The sequence below is a fragment of the Mobula hypostoma genome, chromosome 2 (assembly GCF_963921235.1).
Source record: "Mobula hypostoma chromosome 2, sMobHyp1.1, whole genome shotgun sequence".
Lineage (NCBI taxonomy): Eukaryota > Metazoa > Chordata > Chondrichthyes > Myliobatiformes > Myliobatidae > Mobula > Mobula hypostoma.
The window spans coordinates 134521114-134547504 of record NC_086098.1 but is presented as its reverse complement, the minus strand read 5'-3'; the positions used below and the strand labels follow the sequence as shown (position 1 = coordinate 134547504).

General features: G+C 42.4%; 1 protein-coding gene across 2 annotated transcripts in view; it reads left to right on the top strand.

Annotated features, from left to right (window-relative positions):
• acoxl (acyl-CoA oxidase-like) overlaps positions 1-26391 on the top strand; it is a 437026-nt gene that overhangs the window by 389012 nt on the left and 21623 nt on the right. The window contains exon 18 of one of the 2 annotated variants that reach the window (XM_063040705.1): positions 18106-18207. The exons of the other annotated variant lie outside the window; for it this stretch is intronic. Within the exon in view, the coding sequence (XP_062896775.1) occupies positions 18106-18207 (102 nt within the window). The remainder of the gene's footprint in view (positions 1-18105; positions 18208-26391) is intronic. 2 annotated transcript variants of the gene reach the window in all.

Below are 26391 nucleotides of genomic sequence, written 5' to 3'. Positions count from 1 at the left end.
TCTCTCATTGTCAGTCTCACAAGTGAACCAGTGAATCAAACTCGCAGTATTCTACATTACCAATGTCCAACAGGGTCTAGAAATCATAAAAAAGACATAAAGGTTGAACAATTACACCTTTATTTGGATCCAGAGTAGACACTGTGAACAAGCACAGCGCCATCTTACTGAATGAGACTGATCCCTGGAATGACTCGGTTAATTAATGTTTGAGGAGCATTTGACATCTCCAGGCCTGTATTTGCTGGAGTTTAGAAGAATGAGGGGGGGAATGTTATTGAAACCTTAGCAAATATTAAGAAGTCTAGGTAGAGTAGACATAGAGAGAATGTTTCCTAGAGTGAGGAAGTCTAGGACCAGAGGGCACAGCCTCAGAATATCCCTTTAGAACAGAGATAAGAAGGAATTTCTTTAGTCAGAGGTTTGTGAATCTGTGGAATTCATTGCCACTGACAGCTGTGGTGGCTGTGTCATTGGATGTATTTAAAGCAGAGGCTGGTAGGTTCTTAATTAGTCAGGGTGTCAAAGGTTATGGGGAGAAGGCAGGAGAATGGGGTTGAGAGGGGTCATTAGTCAGCCACAAAGGAATGGCAGAGCAGATTCGATGGGCCAAATGGCCTAATTCTGCTTATGGTCTAGTTGGCGTTTCGGGCCAAGACCAAGATCAGGGCTGGAAAGGAAGGGGAGGAGAAAAGAAGGGAAAAGAAGGTGGTGAGAGCGATGCCTACCCCGAAGAAGTTTAAATCTTCCCTTCCACAGGAGTTCAGTGAAACTGATGCACTATCAATTACTCCAAAAGACTGGAAGTAGAGTAAATACTGAAAGGCTTTTATTAACAGTAAAATGGACCCACGTCCATGCTGAATATCTGTCCTGGACTGAGAGAGGAGCAGTGACACAATCGCCTTTATTCAGGGGTCTGTGGGAGGAGCCACAGGAGCAGTCAGCAGAGGGGCTTGTCCAGGCATGTCCAGACAGGTAACCCAGTTACAACTTATATCCATGGTTTACCACAGAAACCCTCTCTCATTGCTCCCTTTCTCTGACCTCTGCTGCCCTCTGACACCCGCCTCTCCTTACCTTCTTACTCTGACTTTCCCCCTTCCTTTCTAGTCCTGATGAGAGGTCTCGGCCTGAAAAATTGACTGTTTATTCTTCCCCATAGATGCTGCCCGGCCTGTGGAGTTCCTCCAGCATTTTGTGTGTGTTGCTTTGGATTTCCTTTCTCGTTCTTGGGATCAAGGATCCCTTGCTTTCTCTCCAATTCTCTGGAGCCTAATCAGTCATCACAAAATTGGTAGTTGGTTTATGATTGTTGCATGTACTGAAGTACAGTGACAAGTTTTTGTTTTGCATGCTATTTAGACAGATCATTCCATACATAAGTACAAAAGGAAAAAGAAATGCAGAAAGCAGAACTTAAGTGTTGCAGTTCAGAGAACATATAGTGGAGATAGGCGGATAGGGTATAAGGGTGATGACAATGTAAATTGAGAGATGAAGAGTTTAGTGCATAAGGAGTCCGTTCAAATGTCTGATTATGCAGTGGGAAAGAGCCTGACCTTCAGCCTGGTGATGCGTGACCTCTGTCTTCTGTACCTTCTGCCCAACTTCTGGAGTGGGAGGAGTCTTTAATTATGTTGGCTGCATTCCCAAGTCAGCGGGAAGTGTCGTTTTGGGGGGGGGGCGGGGATGCTGGTTTGCATTATGTACTGAGCTGTGTCTGCAACTGTCTACAGTTTCCTGTGGTCTTGGGTAGGGCTGTTGCCATACCATATACCGTACTGTGAAAATCTGGGTAGGATGCTTTCTATGGTGCATCTATGAAAATTGGTATGAGTCATCAGGGACAAGCTGAATTTCCTTGGTCGACTGAGGAATTTGAAGTGCTGGTGTGCTTTTCTGGCTGCAGCGTCCAAGTGGCTGGACCAGGACAATTAATTGGTGATATTTACCCTTGGGAACTGAACTGGGGCTGAGGTGGCTGCTGGAGTGGGTGGCTGTGTAGTTTGTGTGCTGGTGCTCTCCTTCCACTGTTTGTGCTGGGCATCTGTGCATGACCTCGAGGTATATCAGTATCGTCCCCAATTTCCTCCATTGGGTTTGTTGGAGGTGAGGTAAAAAAGACTAAAAAAAAATGTTGGGTTAATGACACAGATTTTCTGGACTCTGGTCTTCACTGAGATTGGTTCTGCTTTAGACCCAGTGGTTAGTATCATGGCTTGCATGCCAACTCTGGTTAGACCTTCACCACCTTCTTCACAGTGCACCAGTCCCATCTCAATCTGCTTCCCTCTTTACCCCTAACCAATGTTTAGCATCTGTTGCTCTTTAACATAGTCAAGATATGTTTGTTTGTATACAACTGCTAAAAAGTCAAAGTCAAGTTCAAGTCTGTTGTAAATGCGAATGTACATGTATGCACAGGTGCTATGAAAAACTGGAAACAGTGTCACATACACACACAGCATCATATAAGTTGCACTCGCAAGAACAAACATTAATTGTACGCGTTTTTCATAATTTCATGCTGAGCAAAACAGAATCAGTTTTCCAATACTGAGAAGTTTAGCAAGTACAATCATAGAAGTAGTCAGCACAAGAGGTGGCCATTTGTCCAATGTGTTTTTGCTGCCCTTGTAACGAACTATCCTATTAACCCATCTCTTTCCCCACCATTTTTCCACAGTCCCGCAAGTATATTTTCTTTTTCATACATGATTCACTTTTAAGAGTTCAATTTTAAATCTGTTTTCACCATAACATATTGCTTCAAGGATATAAGAGGTTAATTACCTAGACTTTGGTTGCCGTTTTCTTTTGACTGGTTTGCTTTTATGAGCTTGCCTTTCAAAGGTTAAATTGCATAGAACTTGATACTGCCACTGACCACAAGCCTGACATCAAATAGTCTCTGAAGTGACTGGTGACTGTGACTCATTCATTGCTGCAACTCATTGTCAGATGCAGCTTGATGCTGCCAGAACAAGGTAACATTAATTTTATACACAGCTGTAGAAAGAGACGGCATAGGCAGCCACAAGATAAAAGACCATTCAATCTACAAGGAGATACAATAAAGTTCATCTTGATGCAGTGGTAACATGGGATGTAAACTGCAACAGGGAACATTTAATAGGATAGTGAAACTAAATCTGAAACAGTGCTTCCAGGTGTGGTAGAATGCCAGGATAATAACGTTCAAGGAAGTAACAATCCAGATAGTAGGAGGTATTCCCTTAAAGGATGACTGGTATTGAGAATATTATTGGAAATTTCAGAGTTTGAGGAGATTTGGTATGTCACCTAAAACACTCAAAAATTTCTACATTTGTACTGTGCAGAGCATTCTAAGTGACTGCATCACCGTCTGGTATGGGGGTGAGTGGGGGCTACTGCACAGGATCAAAGTTAGCTGCAGAGAGTGATAAAATAAGTCTGCTCCATCATGGATACTAGCCTCTATAGTTTCCAAGACATCTTCAAGGAGCGGTGCCTCGAAAATGCGGCGTCCATCATTAAGGACCCCCACCACCCAGGACATGTCCTCTTCTCACTGTTACTGTCAGGTAGGAGGTACAGAAGCCTGAAGGCACACACTCAGCAACTCAGGAGCAGCTTCTTCCCATCTGCCATCCGATATATTTACTGCAATTCACTTTTTTTCTATTTTATCATGTACTGCATTGTACTGTTGCTGCAAAGTTAACGAATTTCACAACATAGGCCGGTGATATTAAACTTGATTCTGATTCTGATTAATAAAGTAAAGTTTCTCAAGAGTGTCAGTTTATCACCAGACCGTGAGATGGTAGGGTAACTGAGCTAAAGGTATTTGGTTAAAGGAATAGATCTTTAAAAATGTCTTTGAGTAGAAAGTTGGTGACAAAATTGAAATGCACTGATTTCATGGATGATGGAGAATATTACAGGGCTAGGAAGGAGTGGTGACATGTTGGAATGTGAACTCAAGGGTTAGACTCCGAAGAAGAAATAAGGAAGATTTGACTTTCACAAGGTGAGGATACCTAAGCAATCTATGATTACTAGAACGCATTCGAAGTGTAGTTACTGTTCCAAAGTAGCAAACACAATTTGCATACAGCAAGATACCTCAAACGTGATTCAAATGAATCATGTAATCTGTTTTATTTGTACATTGAGGGTTAGCAGTTTGTCAGGGCATATTTGAAATAATGCCATGGTGCTTGTTATGTTTGCCTGAGAAGGCACTCGAAGAGGAGTAACTCCAACAAGGCAGCATTCCCTCAGAATTTTGGAAGGGTAGGTGAAAGAAGGAGGCTGTTGATATCTAATGTGATTATTCAGCAATGAGGAATGATATTGGCTCAGCAGTTGAAGATGCGGAATCAGTGTGGTTGCAGAAAAGGAATAAGAATGATGCAAGGTTACCAGTTGGTGTAGTAGCCCTAACAGTGGCTACTCTGTAGGACAGAATATAAAACAAGAAACATTAGTGGCATTTGTGAAAAGTGCTGTAATAATCTTGGGCAATTTTTATCATGCCATAGATTAAGACAAATCAAGTTGGCAAGGAATCAGAATCAGGGTTAATATCACTGACATATATCATGAAATTTAATTTCAAAGTTTCAAAGTTTCAAAGTTTTACAGCAGCAGTACATAAAATACTATAAATTACAATAAGAAACATTAAAATTAAATAAGTAATGCAAAAAAGGAGAAAAAATAGTGGGATAGCGTTCATGGGCCAGTTCATGGTCCTTTCAGAAATCTGATGGCAGATTTGGAAGCAGCTGTTCCTAAAACATTGATAAAACATTGACTATGTTTCTTTAGACTTCTGATGGTTGGGGAGCTCGTGCCCATGATAGAGCTGGCTGAGTTTGCAACCCTCTGCAGCTTTTCCTGATCCTGTGCAGTGGCCCGTCCAAACCAGACAGTGATATAACCAGTTAGAATTCTCTGCTCAATACATCTGTAGAAATTTTCCAGTGTCTTTGGTGACAGACCAGATCTCCTCATACTCCTAATAACTGCTGGCGAGCCTTCTTCTATCAATATTCTGGACCCAGGAGAGATCTTCAGAGATGCTGACAACTAGTTCATACAGTGTATTTTGGATGGTTTCAGAGCAAAACATCACGGAGCCAACCAGGGAGCAGGCTATTTAGATCTGGTTTACTATAATAAGAAAAGATTAATTAAAGATTTCATGGTAAAGGATCCCCTAGGAAAGAGTGGTCGTTGGAATTTAGTGTGGGTGGGAGTCTGAAATCAGAGTCCTAAACTAAAAGGAAATCACAATGATAAATTAGCTAAAAAGGGCTGGGGAAATATAAGTGTAAAGTGGTAGATCAACAGTGACATATAAATTGAGAAAGATATTTCATAAATCTCAGGAAAGTTATATTTGAGTGAACTCTACTAGAGATGCACCATCCATAGCTAACTAAAGGATGGTATTAAATTGAGAGAAAAGGCATATTGTGTTACTAAGTGATAGCCCAGAGGGTTGGGAAATTTTTAAAAGCATGACAAAAGAAATTACAAAGAAGGAGAAAAGAACAAGGAGTATATGAGTAAGCCTACACAGCAGAGGCATGGCCATTGAGTTCATTCAAAGAGGTCAATAAATTTCTAAGATTTTTAAGCAGTTGAAGGAGCATGGAAATGGTGCTGAGGTAATGATACAGCCTTCCCTTTCAGAGGCTAGATTTCTTCCAACGGAGCTGCAGCTGGCAGGAATTTACAGATAGGCCGTCACCAGACTGAAAGCCAATGGCTCGTAAGCAAACTGACAATGGTGGAAATACAGGACTTGTGAGTAGGATCTGCAGAGTTTTGGTTGAGCCCCAAGTTGTGTAGTGTGGAGTATAAAAGATCAGCAGAATTCTGTAGACGCTGGAACTCCAAACTGAAGTCAGATAGCACTGGAAACTAGCCCAATGATAGTTTATCATCCAGAAATTTTGGTGTTCTCCCCCCCCCCCCCGCAATTTTCTTTCTAATAAAATAAGACATAGGTTGAGGCTGGGATATTTGAGTAACATTTGGGTCCTGTAGGAGAGAGACAAAGGGTTTGTACCTTGGAAAAATTACATTAAATATATAATTATGTAAAGCTGAAATCTTACAAAATCATACAGCATAGAAATAGGCCATAGGAGTATAGATATAGAGCAGAATTAGACAATTCTGCCTATGGAGCCTTCCCCACCATTAAATCATGTCTGATCTTTTTCAGCCCCATTCTTCTACCTTTTCCCCATAACCCTTAATCCTCCTACCAATTAAGAGCCTATCAATCTCTGCTTTAATGTCATGGTGTTTACAGCAATGAATTTCACATATTCACCACCCTTTGGATGAAGAAATTCCTTCTCATTTCAGTTCCAAAGGGAATCCCCTTTATTGTGAGGCAGTGCCCTTGGATCCTAGCCTGTGCTACAGGGTTTTGCTTCCAGATGAGCTCAGTGCTTTCTTTGCTCACTTTAACCATCACAAACTCCCACAGTCCCCTATGATCCTGAGTCCAACATGCGAGCAGCCTTCAGGAGGGTGAACCTATGAAAAGCCTTTGACCCGGGCGCGCTACCTGGCCAAGTACTAAAGACCTGTGCTGACAACTGGCTGGAATGTTCAATAGGACTTGCATCCACAGTGATGAAGTGTTGTAAGAGGATGGTAATGAAACATATCAACTCTTGCCTGAGGAGTGACTTGGATCCGCTCCAGTTTGCCTACCACACCAAAAGGTCCACAGCAAATGTGATCTCCTTGGCTCTTTACTCAACCCTGGAACATCTAGACAGTAAAGCTGCATACATCAGGATGTTCTTTATCGACTATAGCTCAACATTCAATACCAACGTCTCCTCAAAACTATCAATAAGCTTCAATACTTCCTTGTGCTATAGGATCCTCAACTTCCTCACTTGCAGACCCCGTCAGTTCGGATTGGCAACAACATCTTTTCCATGATATCCATTAGCACAGGTGCACCACAAGGCTGCATGCTTATCCCCCGTTCTACTCGCTTTACACTTATGACTATGTGTCTAAGCACAGCTTCAATGCCATATTCAAATTTGCTGACGACACCATTGTTGTAGACCGAATCAAAGGTGGTGATGAATCATATAGGAGGGAGATTGAAAATCTGGCTGCGTGGTGCCACAACAATAATCTCTTACTCAATGATCCTGAGCATGGACCGAGGAACTGATTATTGACTTCAGGAGGAGGAAACCAGAGTCCAGGAGCCAGTCGTCATCAGAGAATCAGAGGCGGCGAGGGCCAGCAACTTTAAATTTGTCAATGTTGTTATTCCTCAGTGTTACCAATGCCCTTGAATGGAAAATCCTCCAAAAAACGTAGTGGATATGACCCATTCCATCACAGGTAAAGGCCTCCCCACCACTGAGCACATCTGCACGAAGTGTTGTCACAGGAAAGCAGCATCCATCATCAAGGACCCCCACGTCTCAGGACGTGCTCTTGCTGCTGCCATCAGGAAGAAGCTACAGGAGCCTCAGGACCCACATCACCAGGTTCAGGAACAGTTAATCATCAGGCTCTTGAACCAAAGGGGATAACTTCACTCAACATCACTTGCTCAATCATTGGTATGTTCCCACAACCTATGGACTCACCTTCAAGGATTCTTCATCTTATGTTCTCGATATTTGTTGCTTATTTATTTATTTATTTGTTTGTTTTTGCTTTCTTTTTGTATTTGCCCAGTTTGTTGTTTTTTTTGCACACTGGTTGAATGTCCAAGTTGGAGCAGTCTTTCATTGATTCTATTGTGGGTATTATTCTATTATGGATTTATTGAGTATGTCGGCAAGAAAATGAATCTGAGGATTATATGGGGTGACATATATGTACTTTGATAATAAATTTACTTTGAATTTTGGAGTGATAATTATCACCGTAAGTGACAGGCAATAATAATAAGTGATGAAAAAGGGAATTACCTTTTGAATTTTTTTTCCTGAGATTTTCTGAAGTAAGTCATTGGAAAGCCAAGTTCTGAAGCAGCTGTCCACTGTAAAATTGCTCTCAATTTGGAATCAACACATTCAAGGCGTAGGTCAAAGTTCAGCACAAGAAGATCCATAAGGCAGTTGATCATGCCAATTGCAATCTGCAATATATTTTCTGGAAAAAAACAAGATTCGATATGTATACAGGTTGATAGAATGTGTTGTTCTGTCACTGAAAAAACTATAATGAAAACATCCTCTCCATATCCAATCCATCCAGGCCCTTCAATATCCGATAGGTTTCAATTCCAACCACCGTTATCCTTCTAAACTCCATTGAGTACTGGCTCAGAGACATCAAATATTCTTCATGTTGAGCCTTTCATTCTTAGTATCATTCTTATGTTAAAGTCAAAAGATGTTTATTATCAAAGTATGTATATGTCACCTTGAGATTCATTTTCTCGCAGGCATTTATAATTTCCTTGAAATTGAGCCTGTAGGTTCTCATATCAGTTGCGGAGAGTGTAGTTGGTCACACCAGTTCAAGAGCCTGATGCTTGTAGGGTAATACCTATTCTTGAACCCGGTGCAGTAGAACCTAAGGCACCTGTGCCTCCCCGATGATTGTAGTGAAAGGCGGGCATAGCCTGGGTGGTGGATGCTGCTTTCTTGTGGCAGCGCTCTTTGTAAATATGCTCAATGGTGGGGACAGTTTTGCCTGTGATGGACAGGGCTGTATTCACCACTTGCTGTAGACTTGAACGTTCCGAGGACCCCCAACCCCAGGACCCTGTCCAGATCCAGCACACCCTTCCTTAGAATGGGCCCAAAATTACCAATAATATTCTAAGTACAGTCTAACTGATGTCTTATAAAGCCTCAGCAGCCCATCCTTGGCGTACCAAATCTGTGGCAATTATTGAATACCTATTTACACTAATCCTTCACCAATCCCATTAATTGTCTCTACATTCCCATGAGCTGCCAACCTCCAATTCTACCCACTTGCCTAAACTCTGGGCAATTTTCAGTGTCCATTTAGCCTCCTAACTCATTCACCTTCAGGATGTGGGAGGAACCCAGAGCACCCAGAGGAAGCCTGCATGGTCACAGTGAAGTCAGGATTGAGCCCAGTTATCTGAAGCTGTGAAGCAGCAACATTACTGGTCGCACACTGTGCAGTCTGTTGTGTACAATGGCAGTCAAATCCTGCGGTAGAGAGAAGGAGGGATTTGTATTTTGGAAAAGTGTTTCAAAGTGTGTCAGAATACTCTAAATCTGTGATCTAGTATGTACACCATCATCTGAGCTGAGTTTAGGGAAGTGTTGGAAAACCAAACTGGTTTATAGACAATAGGTGCAGGAGTAGGCCATTCAGCCCTTCAAGCCAGCACCGCCATTCACTGTGATCATGGCTGATCATCCACAATCAGTATCCAGTTCCTGCCTTATCCCCATAACCTTTGATTCCACTAACTTTAAGGGCTCTATCCATCTCTTTCTTGAAAGCATCCAGAGACTTGGCCTCCACAGCCTTCTGGGGCAGAGCATTCCACATATCCACCGCTCTCTGGGTGAAATAGTTTTTCCTCAACCCTGTTCTAAATGGCCTACCCCTTATTCCTAAACTGTGGCCTCTGGTTCTGGACTCACCCATCAGCAGGAATATGCTTCCTGCTTCCAGCATGTCCAATCCCTTGATAATCTTATATGTTTCAATCAGATCCCCTCTCATCCTTCTAAATTCCAGTGTATACAAGCTCAGTCACTCCAATCTTTCAACATATGACAGTCCCACAATCCCAGGAATTAACCTTGTGAACCTACGCTGCACTCCCTCAATAGCAAGAATGTCCTTCCACAAATTTGGAGACCAAAACTACATACAATACTCCAGGTGTGGTCTCACCAGGGCCCTGTACAGCTGCAGAAGGACCTCTTTGCTCCTATACTCAATTCCCCTTGTTATGAAGGCCAGCATGCCATCAGCTTTCTTCACTGCCTGCTGTACCTCCATGCTGATACACCTAGATCTCGTTGTACTTCCCTTTTTCCTAACTTGACTCTATTTAGATAATAATCTGCCTTCCTGTTCTTACCACCAAAGTGGATAACCTCACATTTATCCACATTAAACTGCATCTGCCATGCATCCACCCACTCACCCAGCCTGTCCAAGTCACCCTGCATTCTCATAACATCCTCCTCACATTTCACACTTCCACCCAGCTTTGTGTCATCAGCAAATTTTCTAATTTTACTTTTAATCCCTTCATCTAAATAGTTAATGTATGTTGTAAACAGCTGCGGTCCCAGCACTGAACCCTGCGGTACCCCACTGGTCACCGCCTGCCATTCCGAAAGGGACCAGTTAATCGCTACTCTTTGTTTCCTGTCAGCCAGACAATTTTCAATCCATGTCAGTACTCTGCCCCCAATACCATGTGCCCTAATTTTGCCTACTAATCTCCTATGTGGGACTTTAACAAAGGCTTTCTGAAAGTCCAGGTACACTACATCCGCTGGCTCTCCCTTGTCCATTATTGGAAACTACATTGAGAAATTTACAGAGCTTACTTTTAACATTAGAAGGATAGAAATAATTACATTTGAAAGTATTTTTTGTGTCCTTTTCAGAACATCCCAAACCATATCACAGCCATGGAGCACTCTGAATTGTAGTCACATTTGAAACCTAACAATCATAATGTTGTGATGTAGCAAATGCAGGAAAGTCAGAAAGTCTGGTCTGGTTGGTTGGCATCCGTCTGTCTCAAAGAACAATGGGTCGATGATAATCAACATCACAAGCCTGGGCAGAAGGTATGGAGATCCTGAGATGCCCAGTCATCAAGATCTATCTCTCGGCCTCACCAGAGCATTCCAAAGGAAAGCTTATGAAGCAAAAAGTTTGGCACCAGCATGGCTGCAGGAGCTGCCGGAAGGATGTTCAATGATGTCCAGCTGCCTTAGGGGCTCCACTCCGGACTTACTGTCTCGGTTTACTCCCGTAGCCTTCGTCTATCCCGAGGCTGCCCACAAGGCAGTGGGACTATTTACCCATAGCTGGGGATCTGGGTCACGATCACCAGGGCGTGTCCACACACTGGTGGGCCTGGGTGCTGCGTCTGCAGGGGCCAGACCTTCTCCCTGTCCTCTGTAGTTCAACCTGAGTCCGAAAGGAGTTCAGTTTATGTGTGTCGCCAGCGAGGAGGCACAACATGAGGCTTGTTATTGCTGTGTACCAGCAGGGAGAGACTTACATACACTTTTTGCAACACTGCTAGCCAGCGGTGGAAGCTGAAAGTGAGAGCAACAAGCACTACCCACTACATTAGAAAGTAATAATGTGGTAAACTTGTATTCAAGTAGGTGGGGCCCAGATTGCCACCTTCTTTCTTGCCACACATTTTGTTCTCAATTTCCTGGCACAGCCTTGCCCCTTATTTGGCTGGTGGTGTGTGACTGGAGGATTCTGAGCTTCCTACCCAGTGGTAGAACTGAGAAGAGGGAATGGCCTGAATGGGGGGGGTTGTTCTTTGACGATTGATGCTGCTTTCTTGTGGCAGTGCTCCATGTAAATGTACTCAATGGTGGGGAGGGCTTTGTCTGTAAAGGACTGGACTATGTCCACTACTTTCTGTAGCCTTTTCTATCCATGGGCACTGGTGTCTCCATACCAGTCAGGATACTCTACATTTTGCATCTACAGAAGTTTATAAGTTTTTGGTGACATGCTGAATCCACACAAACTTTTAACAAAGTAGAGGTGCTGCCGTGCCCTCTTTGTAATGGCACTTAGAAGCTCGTCCCAGGACAGATCCTTTGATACGTTAATACCAAGGAACTTAAAGCTACTGACCCTCTCTACCTCCGATCCTCTATTAAGGACTCACTCAAGGACCTCCAGCTTCTTCCTACTATAGACGATCATCAGCCCTTTGGTTTTGCTGACATTGAGTAAGTTGTTATTTCTGTGACACCGCTCAATCAGATTTTCAGTCGCCTCCTATATGCCAATTCATCACCACCTTTGATTCAGCCAACAACAATGGTGTTGTCAGCAGATTTAAGTATGATATTGGAGCTGTACTTAGTATGTTATAAGTATAAAATGAGTAGAGCAGGGGGCTAAGCATGCAGCGCTGTTCTGCACTTGTGATATGGTGAGTTTGGAGAAGGTGGTGTTGCCAGTCCACACAAACTGGGGTCGACCAGTGATGAAACTGAAGATCCATTTCACAGGAGGGTACTGAGGACCAGGTCCTGGAGCTTATTGATGACTTGTGAGAGAATGATAGTATTGAATGCTGATTTGCAGTCAATGAAGAGCATCCTGATGTGTATGCATCTTCATTGTCGAGGTGTTTCGGAGCTGAGTGAAGAGCCAATGAAATGGCCTTGCTGTTGTTGGACTTGTGATGGTAAGGAAATTGGAATGGAACCCGGTTGTCCTATAAGGCAGAAGTTTATATGCTTCACGACCAGCCTCTCAAAGCACTTCATTACGGTGGATGTAATATAATAGTCATTGAAGCAGATTATCACGTTCTTCGTGGCCACCAGTGTGACTGATGCTTGCTTGAAGCAGATGTGTACCTCAGACTACTGAAGGGAGATGTTGATCATGTCAGTACACACTCAAGCCAGTGGATTAGCATGCCTTCAGTCAGGTATGCTGTCTAGGCCAGATGCCTTCTGTGGATTCACCCTCCTGAACGATGCTGTCACATGGTCTCAAAGACTGAAATCACAGGTTTGTCGGGGGCTGTGGGGTTTGTGAAGGTGCCTCCATGTTCTGTCAGACAAAATGAGCATAAAAGACATTGAGCTCATCTGGGAGCAAAACCTCATTGCCATTTACACTCGGTGGCCACTTTATTAGGTTGTGCTCGTTAATGCAAATATCGAATCAGCCAATCATGTGGCAGCAACTCAGTGCATAAAAGCACGCAGGCATGGGCAAAAGGTTCAGTTGTTGTTCAGGCCAAATGTCAGAAGGGGGAAGAAATATGATCTAAGTGACTTTGACCGTGGAATGATTGTTGGTGCCAGATGGGGTGTTTGAGTATCTCAGAAATTGCTGGTCTCCTGGGATTTTCATGCACAACGGTCTCTAGAGTTTACAGAGAATGGTGCGAGAAACAAAAAAACCCATCCAGTGAGTGGCAATTCTGTGGGCAAAAACACCTTGTTACTGAGAAAGGTCGGGGGGTATTGGCTGCACTGGTTTAAGATGACAGGAAGGCAACAGTAAATGAAATAACCTTGTGTTACAACAGTGGTGTGTGGAAGAACATCTCTGAATGCACACAACACGTCAAAGCTTGATGTGGATGATCTACAGCAGCAGAAGACCACAAACATATACTCAGCGGCCACTTTATTAGGTACTTCCTGTGCCTAATAAAGTGGCCACTGCATGTTTGTTATTTGGTTTTTCATCGTGGGAGGTGATGACGTTCAAGCCCTGCCACAGATGTTGAGCATCTCTCTGTGATTTGTTTAGTCTGGAATTGCTGCTCTGCATGTGAGATGGACTTCTGACGATCGTTTCTGAACCTCTTCTACTTCCCTGGACAGTAAGTCCTAAACACTAGTGCTCTAGCCCAAAGCAGATGGTTCATAAGACCAGAAGACACTGGAGCAGAATTAGGCCATTCAGCCCATCAAGTCTGCCCCACTATTCATAGAACAGTACAGCACAGGGACAGGCCCGCTGGCCCACAATTCAATCATGACTCATTTACTTTCTCTTTCAACCCAATCCTCCTGCCTTCTCCCTGTAACCTTTGACATTCTTTCTAATCAATCTCCACTTCAAGTATACTCAATGACTTTCCTCCACATTTGTCTGTGGTAATGAATTCCATAGATTCACCACTCTCTGGCTAAAGAAATTCCTCCTCACCAACACCCTCTGACTAAAGAAATTTTTCCTCATCTCTGCTCTAAAGGGACACCTTCAATTCTGAGGCTGTGCCCTCTGGTCCTACACTGTCCCATTATTGGAAACATCCTCTCCACGTCCATTCTGTCGAGGCCTTTTAATGTTTGGTTGGTTTCAGTGAGATCTCTCTCTTTCTTCTAACCTCCAGTGAGTACAGGCCCAGAGCCCCATGTGACCCCGAGGCACACGAGCCTAGTTCATGCTGAGGCCACACAGCCCTACCCATCACCTGACTTTGCCATTGGTTTCACCAATGAAACAGTGAATGCAGTATTCTACATTACCAACGTCCAACAAGGTTTTGTGATCACAATAAGAACGACTAAGCCAATCAATTCCACCATTTTGTTGGATTGCACACTGCCTCTGATGCCCTGGGTGCTTGAAGCAGGCTTCATCACGGTGTTCAACAAGTTCAGCTCCACTGCTATCAAGCAACACGCTAGTGGGGTACACCTACAGTACTTGATAACCAGCAGTGCCTAGCAATTGTGAAAAAGGTGTAAAGGATGAACAATTACATCTTTCTTTGTGTCCGAGTGCACTGCCACTTCACTACAGTGCTAACCTTTTAATTTTTGTCAACTTCCTTGGGACCCTTTCTTATCCAGGGCTTCATGTCGGCAAAGACTCTTGTACTTTCCTTAAAATAAGTCCTAAAAGCTACTGATCTAGCTGTCAGCAGATGGTGAATCTCTTTGTTCATAAGACCATAAGTCTGTGACGACTGTGGCATATTCACTCAGGTGCCCTTATGAGTCCTTTAACAAGGCCCAGTCCACCAACTCAAAGCAGCTCTGTAGCCGTTCCTGTCATCGCTCTTTGTTGCCCTTACCCCTGATGCCTTGCTGTTTAGTCTCTATGTATGTGGGAGGAGGACAGCCAGATGCTCAGATTTCACAAAATGCAGTTCACGGATGAAATGGTAAGCATTGTTAATGGGAGTGTAGCACTGGTTGATTGTGTTGAGTACTCTGGTACTGCAGGTATTGTGCTGGTGGTAGCTGAGCAGTGATTTCTTCAAGCTAGCCTGATTGAAGTCCCCAGCAAGGATGTGAATAGTTTACAGGTAGGCCATTTCTCGTTTGTTAATCATGGCACTCAGTACATTGAGGGCCGGCTTGACATCTGCCAAGATGCTTGACAAGACCGTGACGAGTTCATCATGAAGAAGACGCTGTGGCCTCTGCCTCCTCCTGATGCCACTGTTTGAACCGTCTGGTGGATTGAGAATCTCAGGGTGGACTGCAATGTCCAGAGATTTAAAACCATGATGAACCTTTTACTTTACTCCAAATTTACTATTTTTGTAGTAGGTTTCAAAAGGTAATGTAGATAACCACTCTTCAAATGGCAATATTTCTCTAGTGCAGTGGTTTTTCCATTTGCCTGAGACACTGAAGTTCCCTAGTTCAAAACCAACCAGAAACATTCGAAATCCTTTGAGGGCAGCACAGTAATACAGCTGTCAGCATAACATCTTACATTGCCAGCGATGGGAAGATCGGGATTTCAATTCCCGCTGCTGTATGCTCTCCCCGTAACCACGTGGGCTTCCTGCGGGCTCTCCCGCATTCCAAAGATGTACAGGATAGGATTAGCAAGTTGTGCTAATGCTACGTTGGCAGCAGGAACTTGGCAACACTTATGCGCTGCCCCCACCCCCTACTACATCCCTGGACTGCGTTAGTTGTCGATGCAAATTGCGCATTTTACTGTATGTTTCAATTTTTTGATATACATGTGACAAATAAAGCTCATCTCTAAATTCCTATGTATCTAAATCATGAAAGTTTGCTGCACCTTTTCAGAGAACGATTATTAGTGTGTAATTATCAGTCATGAGCAAGAACTGTGACGACTTGTTTCTTTTTCACCAATGTTCTTACTCACGCTGGCCTGTAATCATGCCATTGATGTATTTCGGTTACATATTAATGTTACCAGCTGAGCCAGCGTTGGGAGGCTAGTTGAACTCTTGAAACTTTTTCACAACAGAAACCTGACCATAAAATTTAGATTGTTACAACAAGGCACAAAAAGAACAAAAGAGCTGATCATTAACTTGAGGAAGCTGGGACAGTTTACACGCACCCATTTATATCAACGGTGCTAAAAACGAGAAGGTTGAAAGCTTCAAGTTCCTAGGTGTGGACATCAGAAATGGCCTGTCCTGGTCTGAGCACATAGACGTCATGCACAAGAAAGCTCTTCAGTGCCTCTAGTTCCTCAGGAGGCTAAAGAAATTTGACCTGCCGTCATCAACCCTCACCAATTTTTATTGGTGCACCATAGAAAGCATCCTGTCCAGATACAATATGGCAAAGGCTTTGTCCATGACGGCAAGAATCTGCAGAGAGTTGTGGACAGAACTCAGCACATCATGGAAAGCACATATTCCTCTCAGTGCCTTAACAAAGCATCCAACATAATCAAAGACCCCACCCACCCCCAGACATTCTCTCTTCTTCCTCCTCCCATCACGTAAAAGATACAAAAGGCTGAAAGTATATGCCACCTGGGTCAAGGAGAGCTTTTATCCCACTGTAGTAAGACTACTGAAAGGTTCTCTAGTATGCCTGGTTGCTTATTTTAATTATTTATTTATCTATCTATCTATTTATTGAGCGAGTTACATTGTGGATTAGGCCCTTCTAGCCCTGTGAGCCCAGCAACCCCCAATTTAACCCTAGGCTAATCAATGGACAATTTACAATGACAGATTAACCTACCAACCAAGTAGCCTTTGGACTATAGGAGAAAACCCAAGTGGTCATGGGGAAAACATACAAACAGCGGCAGGAATTGAACCTGGGCTGCTTATACTGTAAAGCTAACCACTCTGTTAACGTGACTCTTGATCTCACAATCTCCCTTGTTATGGCCTTGCGCCTTATTCTGTGCCTGCACTGCATTTTCCATGCAACTGTAACACTTTGACCTACAGCCTGTAACTTTTTTTCCCTTGTACTACCACAGTGTAATGTAATGATCTGTATGTACAGCATGCAAACCAGTTTTTTACTGTACCTCGGTACACGTGACAGTGATAAACCTGTTTACCAACTTGAAGAATGAGACTACATCTAACTGGAAATCTGCAACAACACACAAAGGAACTAGAGGAACTCAGCGGGACCTATTGACTACGGAGCAAAATGGATAATTGAACCGAAACGTCAGCTACCCATTTTCCTCTGGAGATTCTGTCTGAACCACTAAGTTCCTCCAGCTCCTTTTTGTGTTGTACCAAGCTGAAGAAACTGTCAAGATGTCCTGATCCGGTTGTTTTGAATCAGCCCTGATGCAGAATCTCAAACCAAAACACTGACTCCACCTTTGTCCCATAGATTAAGCTTGACCTTCTGAGTTTTTCAAACTGTTTGTTCTTTTTTCTTAAACAACTGAAGAAGTATTGCACTGTAAGAGCTGCTATTTTATAGATAAGGTATTAAACTGAGTAAATTCCCTTTGATATACAGGATCCTTCGCCCTCTAAGGAGCAACAGAGTTCTCAGTGTAATCATGTAACAATCAACATAACTAAAGATTGCGTAGAGTGGGGAAGCAGTATGCTGGAAGTGAGATGTAATTACTGGAAATCTAAGCTAAAAGAGAAGGCATTGGAACTCCTGTGTGTAAATTGATAACCACAATTCCCACATGACAACAGTGTTACTCTACAAAGGTACTTGTTGGCTTTAAACTGTTTTATAAAAACGTAATATAAACCAGAAAAGCCCAAATGTGGGACAACTAAGCTCATCAAATAACATGAAAAAAGCCTAAAATGTACTGAAATATTTTCAAATTAACATGACTTTTGAAAGAGTATGCATGTTCGACAATGCAGAATGACATAATTTGTTTGTCGTATTGCCTATTTTGGCACTGCAGTAGACTGTAATACAGGATTAGCTTCAAAACAGTACCAATTAAACACAGAGAACAAAATATTGATTGGGTTCCTGTGTCTTCATATTAGTCAGAGTTCAACCAAAGTGGTGCAGCAAATGATGTGGGTTCGAGATTCAGTTCATCTCTCAAAATGACAAAGCTTTTTGCTATTTAATGCTTTTCTTTGTGTTTGGATTATTTACCAAAAAGAGCATTACCTCAAAGCCATAAAAGACTGTTTCCAAGAGACGGAGTTGTATTTATTTATTTGTTCTTTTTCAGTTTTGCCTTTTACATGGAACTAGTCTCCTTTACCAGGAACGAGCCTGGTATCTGGAACACAGATACCTGACGCCAGCAACAAGTGTGCAGATAAGGAACCAGGTGAGCCTAATCCTGGTGGAGGGTGGAGTGTGGAGTGTGGGGGGTGGGGAGTGCCATTCACATCAGATAGCCCAGCAACGCTCTTTCAAAACATTTAAAATGCGTAGAAAAATGAAGGGGAAAAAAAAATCTGAGTCAGTCCAGAAATTGGCTGGTTAGAATACTCTATTAACTCTGCAATAATCTATGTATGTTTTCTGTTAAATCTTCTAGACACCCTAACACCTTCACAAATAGGAAGGCCTTTATATTGAATAGACTAGATTGCTGCGAAGCACTTTTTACTGGCCTTCCAAAGCAATCTATTGGCAAACTTTAACTCATTCAGAACACCGCTGCTAGATTTATAACCACAACCAGGATGAGGGAACTCCTGTATGAGATAATCTGCATTGGCTTCTTGTATATTTTAGAATTGATTTTAACATTCTCTTACTTATTTTTAAAACTCTTAATGGTCTGGGACTGGAGTACATCACAGAATCGTTTTAATTTTATAATCCTGCTCAAACTCTCAGATTTTCTTCTGCCAGTCTCTTAATTTAAGCAATCTCCTTCGAAAGATAATTGTCAGGTCAGCTTTCTTGAACTATGTTCCTAAATTGTGGAACTCAATACCTAAAACTATAAGACTCAGCCGACACCTTTAAACACCAGCTCAATATCTATTTATTTAACCTTGCTTTTAACTAACATCTTTTTGTCTTTTATTTTCATGTTAATTTTTATTTTTACTTTTTTATTTTTGTATTTGTATTTTTATCCCATTGTATAACATTTTGAAATACATCAACTGTATGAAAAGTGCTCCATAAATAAAGTTATTATTATTATTGTGAACCCACACTAATGACATTTTCAATCCAACTGCAATACAATGAGCTACTGGATTTTAGGGGGAAGTGTGGTCGTGAGGGAAAAAGAGGAGGTCTCCTACAGTAAATCAAACTTTTAGTTAAAGCAGTTAGAAAGAGTCTCTAATTCTTCAAGGAAAGTCTAGACCTCAGCTGTCTGGCCCCATATCTCTCCCTTCAGGCAATCCCTACTCAGCCTGTTGATTTACTGTTATACTGGCAATGCACTTCAGTTTAGTCCTACTCAATCCCTGCCAACTGCCTCTTCCTATCACTGCTTATTTTAGGTAGACAGCTGGCCAGTGGTACGTAGACAGAGCCCAGGACTTAAAATAGCTTAGGCAGCATTTAGAACACAGAACGTAGAACAGCACAGTGCAGTACAGGCCCTTCAGCCCATGATGTTGTGCTGACTCTTTAATCTATTCTTTGATCAATCTAACCCTTCCCTCCCACATAGCCCTCCATTTTTCTTTCATCCATTTGCTTATCTAAGAGTTTTTTGAAAGTCTCTAATGTATCTGCCTCTACCACCACCCTTGTTCCATGCATCTGTCACCCTCTGTGTAAAAAATCTACCTCTGACATCCCCCTTTATACTTTCCTTCAAACATCTTGAAATCACTCCCCCTCCCCCATATTTGACCTGGGCTATATCCACCCTGGGGAAAAAAGTCTCTAGCTAACCACTCTGTCTTTCACGTTTTACAGCAAGTTGTGTTTAGGTGAGTGGCTAGACTATGGAAGGAGCTGTTGGAAGTTTAGGAAGAATAAAATGAAATTATTATAGGGATGTAGGAATAAAACAGTATTAGTGTAAATAGGCATTTGATAGTCAGTGTGCACTTGGTGGGTAAAGGCCTGTTTTTGTGTCATCCAACTTCCTGAAGATTGGGTGGGAATCAAGGTTTTCTAGGTGACACAATTTGCTTTACTGCCTTCAAAGAGAGAGTGATAAATTACAGCAAAGCAGCCTGGGGAAGTAGAGAGAAAAGATTCAAAGTGCATTTATTATCAAAGTATGCATACAGAATACAACTCTGTGATCTGTCCTCCCACAGGCAGCCACAAAACAAAGCAACATCATGGAACCTGTTCAAGAAAACATCAAACACCCCCAACACATGAAAAAAGAATAAATTGCAAAAAGCAAGCGAACAGCACATGGAATATCAAACATCCAGCCAGGAGTCCAGTAGCATTCAGTTTAGTTCAGTTCAGCATAGCACTGTTAGCCCGTTGCAGGACAAAGCATCCTTCACAGCGCTTGCCCCAATCAAACCGCACAGAAACAGTAAAATAAAAGCGAGTAACCAGAATCCAGAAACACATGCAACATGAGCCTCAAAGTCTATCCAAAACGAGGAAACGTGGAACAGAGTGAGGCAGTATGCAGCAGTTGCTGGCATTCTGAAATAATGCTGGAAATACCCCACAGATCAGGAGGAGAGAGAAAAGCAATTTTCATATTCTTAAAGATACGTTTGATTCACATCCAAGAAAGATTAGACTTGTTAAGGATAATCATTATGACTTTGTGCAGGGGAAGTTAGTTCTTACAAATGGCTGAATTTTTTGAGGAGGTGACAATAATTTTTGATGAGGTAGGGCAGTGGATGCTGTATAAATGGACTTCAGTAATGCTTTTGACAAGGTCCCTCATGATCCAAAAGATTAAGGCATGTGGGATCCATGAAGACTTGCTACATTGGATTCAAAATTGGCTTGACCATTGAAAACAGTGGCAGAGGCCGTTGAGATGCAGTATTCCACAAGGGTTAGTGCTCGGCTCTCTTTTGTGATTTGGACTGATTAGACCATAAACCCTACGATATAGGAGCAGAATTAGGCCATTTAGCTCATCGAATCTGCTCTGCCATTTCATCATGGCTGATCCACTTTTTCTCTCATCTCCAGTCTCCTGCCTTCTTCCTGTATCCCTTCATGCCCTGACCAATCAAGAATCTATTCAACCTCTGCCTTAATTATACATGAAGACTTGGCCTCCTCAGCTGCCTATGGCAAAGAATTCCACAGATTCAACACTCTCTGGCTAAAGAAATTCCTCCTCATCTCCATTCTAAAAGGGTACTCTTCTGTTTTGAGGCTCTGCCCTCTGGTCTTAGACACTCCCTCCATAGGAAAGATCCTTTCCACATCCACTCTATGAAGGCCTTTCACCGTTCAATAAGTTTCAATTAGGTCACCCCTAAATTACCGTGAATACAGGCCCTGGTTACTGATTACTAAATTTGCAGTAAGTTTCCTCAGTGGATAGTGAAAAAGGTTGCCAGAGGATTTATGAGATTATAGACCCGCTGGAAATGTAGGCAGTGAAATGGTAGATGGAACTTAATCCAGACCTGTGAGGTGGTGCACTTTGGGAGGTCAAATTTAAGAGAACCATATACAGCAAATGACAGGACTCTTTGTAATATTGATATACAGAGCAATCTTGGGGTACATGTAGATTGCTTTCTGAAAATGGAAACACAGGTTGATTGGGTGGTAAGGAAGGTGAATGGCATACTTAGTTTAAGTATAAAAGTCAGGAAATAATATTGTAGCTGCAGAAAGCATTTGGAGTACTGTTTACAGTTCGAGCCACTGCATTACAGGAAGGATTGTATTGGGTGTAGAAGAGGTTCACTGGGATATCGTGTGAAGTAAAGAATATCAGTCATAAGATGAAGATGGACAAGCTTGGATTTTTTTGGAGCAGTAGAGGCTGATGGGAGGGGTGGGGGCAACGTAATCGAAGTATATAAATGATGAGAGGCACAGGTAGGTTAAGCAGTCAGAATCTTTGTCCTAAGATACTCAAGGGCAGAGATTTACGGTGAGATGAGGAAAGTGTAAAGGAGATTTACATGGGAAAATTTTACCCAGAGAGTGTTAGGTGTCTGGAATACATTGCCAGGAGAGGTGAGGGAGGGAGATAGGACATTAACATTCAGTAGCGTTCAGGCAAACACATGAACAAGCAGGGATTTAAGGATTATGTACCACTTTCAAGCATATATATCCATTTTAAATTAACATCATAGCCAGCACAGACCTTGTGGGCCAAACGACCTCTTCCTGTGCTGTGCTGTTCTAAATTTTATGTATGTCTATGGGTTATTGAATGACATATTGCTGCAACAGATGTTTGTTATTTTTGACAGCAAATGCTTTCCTATCTCACAAGATTCTCTTTAGTATTGAATTAAGGGTACAGCTCTTGTGTTCTACTGTATTTTTAAGCCACTTTAATTCGGTTGATATACTAGACTCTTAGGGGTTCCCAACCTGGGGACTGTGGACCACTGGGCTAATGGTAGGGGGTCCAGGGCACAAAAAAGTTTGGGAACCACAGTAGAGCAATCAGCAATGTGCTGGTTGACTCTGAAAGGCATCACTTCTGAATCTAATACCATCCTAATGCTGTTTCCACCTGACATCCACACAAGCATGCTTTCATTCAAGGATATTTCTGTAGTCCATCTGAATAATTACCTGGACCCATTATCATCACTCTAAATCAACAACACTAACTCTGATTGCAACATGCCAAGTACCAGACTAAACCAGCCAATGCCAGCCAGGGAGCAGAGCAGTGCAAAGTTCATTAACACCAACAGCACAATGTATTCACCCATTAGGATGTTTCCCTGAAATTCTGTCAGAACTAAATATGCTGCTGAAATTGAAAAGAGGTACTGACAACAGTTTGAAAACAAGTTGTGGTCAGTGACTACGCAGCTTTAATTTCTGAGTAATATCGAAGCTTTGCTTGTTTCTGTTTCCTGAAATATATCTCTGAAAATGATGTATATTTGTGTGTCTGTTTGCCTGTGTGTAAATGTGTTTCTCTTCTCCCTCATTCTTTATAGCACACACAGTTGTGTATGTATTCATGAAACTCACTCTGCAAATGGGCTTACATATATTCTGATTAATTATATCAAAAATGTTTTGTGCACAGCACTTCTACTTAACGTATTCATTTGCATGTTGTGTTACTTGTTTCTTGCATTAGGTGTAATTTTTGACCTTGTATAACTGATGGGCGACCACTGAAAATTTGCTTCACATTGCACATGTTTCTGGTCATTTAGGTGAAAAGTTGACTTTCTGATTTATGCTACTAATAGACCAGCCTTCTGTCTAAGAGCTTAAGGTAGTTTAATTACAAGTAAAGATTTGGCTTCAAACATTTAAACAAGCAAAATAGCCATTGGTAAACCATTCAAAAATTAGTTGGCAATGTACCAGATAATCCCCTGGACCAGTGGCCATAAGAGTAGACAAATTTTGGACACCAAGGCGGCTGTAGAGGTTCTCAATGTTTCTTTCCGTCAAGTTTGACAAAGAGGAGAATGGGTGTCCAGCTACTAACCATATTCCACTGGCATCCTACTCTGTGAAGATAAAAGTTTGTTTGTAGTGAGTGACAGGATTATGCCAAGTCATTTCTCCACTTCTTCTCAATTGAATCCTATCTGAATTCACTCCAGGATGATGCACCTGCCAGTTGTGGAGCTAGACCACCATAGCAATATGACATTGGCGCAGAACCAGGCCATTCAGCCCATCAATTCTGCTTTATTACTCCATCATGGCTGATTTATCATCCCTCTAATTTGGCATCAATGGAGAAATGGAGGAGGGAAATTTAGCAAGGATTATATTTTATAACAATAGTGCTTTTCATTAGCTGTTTACTAGGCACATATTACCTTGATAAAGCTGATGTACAACTTCTTTTGATACATCTTATAACCAAGCAAAGATAGTAATCAGAACTTTTATTCTTGAAAATGTAAAAATGAGACATCCCCAAGTTTGAAAAGCCCTCAGTTCACTGCGTCTTTGTTTAGAAAATACCTGTTTTAATTAAGTGTTTTGTTCTAGCTAGGGGCAATGAAACAGGAGCTGCAGTTACCTTATCTCATTACCTTATTAAAACTTTCATTCCTCATCTACCCCCCTCTTTTACCACCCTTTTGAGAGGAGTGAGATCATAGTGCAGGCTCTTGCTCCAGAGCACCTTCTGAAACTCATTATTGGAAGGTTCATGTGTGTTGATAGGACTAGGTTCTCTTCTGAGGCAGTCCCTTTGGCTTGAGTGTGACTCGCTTCTACAGAGTGAATAATGACTGGCTCTGAATTCTTTGAACATGAGGTGGCCACTGTTGGAAGGTCTAATAACATTGTTTTTTAAGGTTCACACATGACAAACAATGATGTCTTGTATCAGTTGTCTATGTTATGTCTTCACGTGAAGTCTCTTGGGGAAACTAAGAGAATACAGAATAGAACTGGGGGGCAAGAGGGGAAAGATTTACTAGGGGAAACTTTTGATGCAGAGGTTGGTGAATATATGGGATGACTTGCCAGAGGAAGTGGTTGAGGCAAGTACAATAATATCACTTAAGAAGCATTTGGATAGGTACATAGAGGGGAGGGGCTTGGTGGGATATGGGCTGACCATAGGAAATTGGGACTAGCTGGGTGGGCACTGTGGCTGGGCCAAAGGACCTGCATCTGTTCTGTATTCCTTCATGCTCTCTATAACTCTGTAATGCTGTTGTAATATACATGCCATTTGACAAATATTTCGACTTGAAATTGAGGCATCGTGGGAGATCAGAACATTGGGACAGCTGTCGGAGCCCTCTGCACTTGAGTTATCTCTCTCTCTCTTGATGGAATGTGAACTAGTTTTTGTTGGACTCTAGATCATGGACTCTTTGGGTGTTTTGCTGTGCTTGTATGGTGGGCGGTGGTGCTGATGCTCTTTGCTGAGATAAGTGGGGCGGGGGAGGGTTGATGCTTTTGCTGCTGACAGTACGTGGGAGGAAGGCAGGGGAGCTCTGGGGTTCTCAAGTTTTTTCTATAATTCGTTCTTTGAGGTTTTCTTCTGTTTTTTGCATGTCTGCAGAGAGTAAGAATTTCAAGTTGTATATTGTATACATTCTCTGATACTAAATGGAGCCATTGAACCTAATACTGGTTCCATTTATCACCTATTTAGTTTTTATTATTATGTATTGCAATGTACTGCTGCCGCAACACAAAAAAATTCATGACATATGCTAGTGATAATTAAACCTGCTTCTGATTCTACCAGCTTCTATTCCCCTCCCACCCGGCCTTCCTGTACTGCTATACACTGACAGTCTTTCTTCTTCTCTCTCAGTCCTGCTGCAGTTTCTCAACCTGAAACATCATCACAGGCATTTTGCCTCCACAGATGCTGCTTGTCTCACTGGGTTCTCCCAGGGTTCTGTTTTCTGTTCCCGATCACAGTATATGCAGTCTCTTATTGTCTTCGTAATGCAATAACATCACCTTCTCCAGTGTGAGGGGTGTAGATAGGGGGTAGATAGCAGATAACTTTCCCCATGAAATTTGTTCGTTATGCGCTGTGTCATATGACGTGGGTGATCATGGTCTTTCCATGATCATGACTGCTCTTGGCAAATTTTTCCGTGGATGTGGTTTTCCATTGCTTTCTTCTTTACAAGACAGGTGACCCCAGGCATTATCAATATACTTCAGAGATTGTCTGCCTGGCGTCAGTGCTCACATAACCAGGACCGGTGCTCATACAACCACCCACTGCCTGCTCCCATGGCTTCACGTGACCTTGATCGGGGTGGGGGGGGGGGCTGAGCAGGTGCCACACCTTACCCGAGGGTGACCTGCAGGCTAGCAGATGGAAGGAGCGCCTTACACCTCCTTTGAGTAGAGATGTATCTCTACCTGCCACCCACACCCCATATCAGATGTGTGTAAAATCAGACAGCATAGGTTTAAGGCAACAGGTAGGAGGTTTCGAGGTGATCTGATTTGTTTTTCGTCTGGAGGGTGGTTGAAATCTGAAACACACCGCTAAGTGGGAGGTGGAGGCAAGTGCTCACATATTTAAAGAATACTTGAATCATGAAGGCATAAAAGCCTCTTCTGACCATTGTGGTTCAGAAGATGTACTGAAAAATGGGATTAGTATAGATGATTACTTGACAGTTGGCATGGGTATGGTGGGCCAAGGACCCTGTTTCTGTGATCAGTGACTCTGAACTGCACTCTGGCGTGTATGAGATGAAGCAAGCCACACCAGTTACTAGGTCACGGCCAGCGTTTTTATTATATAGGTATATCCCTCTTGGAATTGCCCTTTGCTCGTGCCTTTTTACTGACAAAACTCCTTGAAACTAATAAATATTTGTTCACTGGCCAACTTAGTGCCAGAGTTTAAAGGTTAAAAGTTGTACAAAGTTATTTTTTTCTTGTGCTACAAAACCTTTCACAAGTGCTCTGCAGTTGTCTGAGGGAGATAACC